The sequence below is a fragment of the Oncorhynchus gorbuscha genome, linkage group LG22, assembly GCF_021184085.1.
Source record: "Oncorhynchus gorbuscha isolate QuinsamMale2020 ecotype Even-year linkage group LG22, OgorEven_v1.0, whole genome shotgun sequence".
Classification (NCBI taxonomy): domain Eukaryota; kingdom Metazoa; phylum Chordata; class Actinopteri; order Salmoniformes; family Salmonidae; genus Oncorhynchus; species Oncorhynchus gorbuscha.
The window spans coordinates 34,788,170-34,790,958 of NC_060194.1; the positions used below are offsets into that span (position 1 = coordinate 34,788,170).

The 2,789-nt window shown below is 38.6% G+C and overlaps 1 protein-coding gene across 1 annotated transcript; it reads left to right on the forward strand.

Annotated features, from left to right (window-relative positions):
• Positions 1-1,181: 1,181 nt before the first annotated feature.
• Positions 1,182-2,789, forward strand: LOC124010192 (eotaxin-like). The gene is made up of 3 exons (XM_046322595.1): positions 1,182-1,345; positions 1,571-1,685; positions 1,874-2,789. The coding sequence occupies exons 1-3, from the start codon at positions 1,201-1,203 to the stop codon at positions 2,118-2,120; spliced, it is 507 nt and encodes a 168-aa protein (XP_046178551.1). The 5' UTR covers positions 1,182-1,200; the 3' UTR covers positions 2,121-2,789.

The following is a 2,789-nucleotide window of genomic DNA, read 5'->3' on the forward strand; positions in this document are numbered from 1 at the left end:
AGCATGTGTGCGTCCTCTTCGTCGCGCATGCACAGACTGATTTCCAACTCTGACATACAGTACTAAAACTCTAAATGTTTCCTTGTTTGGGAAGAAACAAGCCTGAAACTTTAAACAAAGACTGTTGACATCTAGTGGAAGCTGTAGGTATTGCAATCTGGGAGCTGGATTTGTATATGACCCTATACGTTCCATCAGAAGAGCATGGGGTCTCAAAAAAAAACAATTTGGGTTGTTTTTTCTTTGTATTTTCTCCTACCATATCTATTGTGTTATATATAGTCTCATACATTATTTTAACATTTCTACAAACGTCAGTGTTTTCTATTCAATGGTATCAATTATATGCCAATCCTAGCTTCTGGGCCTGTGTAACAGGCGGTTTACCTAGGGCACGTCAGTCAGTCGGAAATTCAGAAAAAAGGACCCTAGCCTGAAGAAGTTTTAAAACATTGAATACACTACAAGTTTTCATTTCCTGCCGTGCAGCAAAAATTCTCTGAAACAAAAGTGCTCAAATTAAGATCCTACAATTGTAGCATACTGTATTTGGGTGTATATGAGTTGATTACTTGTATTTTCACTGCTGCAAACTGGTGATCTGAAGAGAAAAGGTAATTGGCAACTTCTGACATCTTGTTTTATGGTTGTGGTAAGTCACTGACACCCACACAGTGAGTGAAGTTTCAGTTTTTGTCATCTGCCGCAGTAGAAACTAACACCACTACTGTACACTATTAAATCTCCCTTAAACTTTTCAGTTTGTCAGGGTTGGGGTGTGAATTGTTTAACGTCCCACTCAAACCCAATTTTCCATTTGGGTGTGTGACACCTCCTAAAATTGTGTTCTCACCTTGTGCTGTGCCTTAATTGCTATAGTACATGGGGCTTTCATTCAACCCTCTTACCAACACCAATACTAAGACACAGTTATGCATTTTGTCATGCCATTTCTTACCAAAACAGCACTTCTCTCTGTTTTTCCTTCTGCACATGCATTAAACCAGTCTCTCGGTATAACTAGAAATCTATTGCTACAGGAATGGAAATCTGTCCTGTCATCAGCGATGAGAGAGAGTGAGAGTGGGGGGGAGACAGTTAGGGGGGTCTGTGGGAGGAAACCAGATTTTGATGCTGTCTGAGTGTAGGAAAGTATTTGTGTATGGCATGTCTCTCTCTGTGTATGAGTGTGTGGTGTTGATGGGCTTAAAAAGAGCTGCAGTTCTGGTGAAAGTCACACATCTGCAAACTCTCAGAGTGAGCGATTCAGACAGAATGATGGGCCTCCGCTCTCTCTTGCTCCTCTTCAGCACAACTCTACTGATGTCCATTTCTTCTTCTCATGGTGCGTGTATATTCTTATCATGCATTGTATTAGATTGTGTCATATTTCACTTAAGATGCTGTTTGTTTTAGCATATGAAGTAAATTTATGATTCAAATTGATGATAATGGCAATGATTATGTTAAAATCCTTGAAAATAATGCGTTTTAACTACAATGTAAATGGATGATTATGATGATGATGATTATGATGATGATGATGATGAAACTCTTCTCTCGCTTCTAGCCAGTGGAGCAGTAACTCCGTGCTGTATAGAGATGAAAGGCACTATGGTGCGTCGTGACCTGATCAAGCGCTACTACATACAAGACACAGCCATGTGTAACATCAAGGCAGTGACGTAAGTACTTATAACCTCTCATAGGTGTTTATTTGAGCTGCTGTGAATGTTTCAATCAAGTCAAGCAGTGAACATTTGATAAATGCACTACGGGAGATAGAAGACACTATGATGTGTTCATATGCATTACATACAGGTGCACCGAGTACAAGGAAAGTGTTAAAGTCCTGATTGTGTCTCCCCCCCAGGTTTGTCACAGTGAAAGGCATACGAATCTGCTCTGACCCTTCCAACCCCTGGGCAAAGAAAACCATGCAGTACCTGGACAATAAGAACAAGCCTCACACACTGAGAAAACATCACATCACATCAACTACTACTACTACGACCACCGCCGCACAACCAGCAAAATACAACCCTCACAAAACAACATTTTCAGCTCACAACCCCAAAATTGCATCTCAATGGCCAACGACTCTCACCACAAGACAATGAAGAACATAGAATGTTCCAGTTACCTCATAGTAAATTAGACTATTGACTTTGAATATTTGAACATTCTCAAAATGCTGTGCTTATAACACTGTTTTTTTTTTTACAATGTACAATATTTATGTCACTTTAATGAATAGCTGGTGACAATTTATTTGTGTAGTCCATCTGTAGATGTTTAAGATGGACATACTATCAACAAACAATCTTTTGATAAGCAAGTGCTTGCTAAGGTTAGGGTAATGGTTAGGTTTATAATAAAGGACAGGGTGAGAGTTAAGGTTTGGGTTAGGGTTAAGGTAAGGGTTAAGTTTAGGGTTAGAATAAGTGTTAAGGTTAGTAAATAGCTATTTGAAATGTTGATGATAGAGCATCTACAGATGGACTATCTAAATAAAGTGTTACCGAGTATCTTAATATATTTATCAATTAATCAATTAAATTCACTTCTATTCACTTACAAATTCACTTAAATTTTCTGACTATTTGCCAGTATGCCTAAGTAATGTATAATGTTTCCTTGTAAGGGTTGATTTGTTGTCCATCTGGTGATGGTTCTTGTGCAAAACGGCTGTCAAATATCACCCAGATGGTTGCCAGACATTAGTAATGGATGTGCACCGTACAATATCATGTGATGTCCTTTAAAACTCTTAGTGAAATTAAAGTGAA

Bases quoted from the DNA above. Each gene is read 5' to 3' on its own strand.
- LOC124010192 (XM_046322595.1), top strand. From the start codon at position 1,201: ATGGGCTTAAAAAGAGCTGCAGTTCTGGTGAAAGTCACACATCTGCAA. The intron at 1,346-1,570 runs GTGCGTGTATAT...TCTCGCTTCTAG, and splicing joins GTCCATTTCTTCTTCTCATG to CCAGTGGAGCAGTAACTCCG. The intron at 1,686-1,873 runs GTAAGTACTTAT...TCTCCCCCCCAG, and splicing joins TGTAACATCAAGGCAGTGAC to GTTTGTCACAGTGAAAGGCA.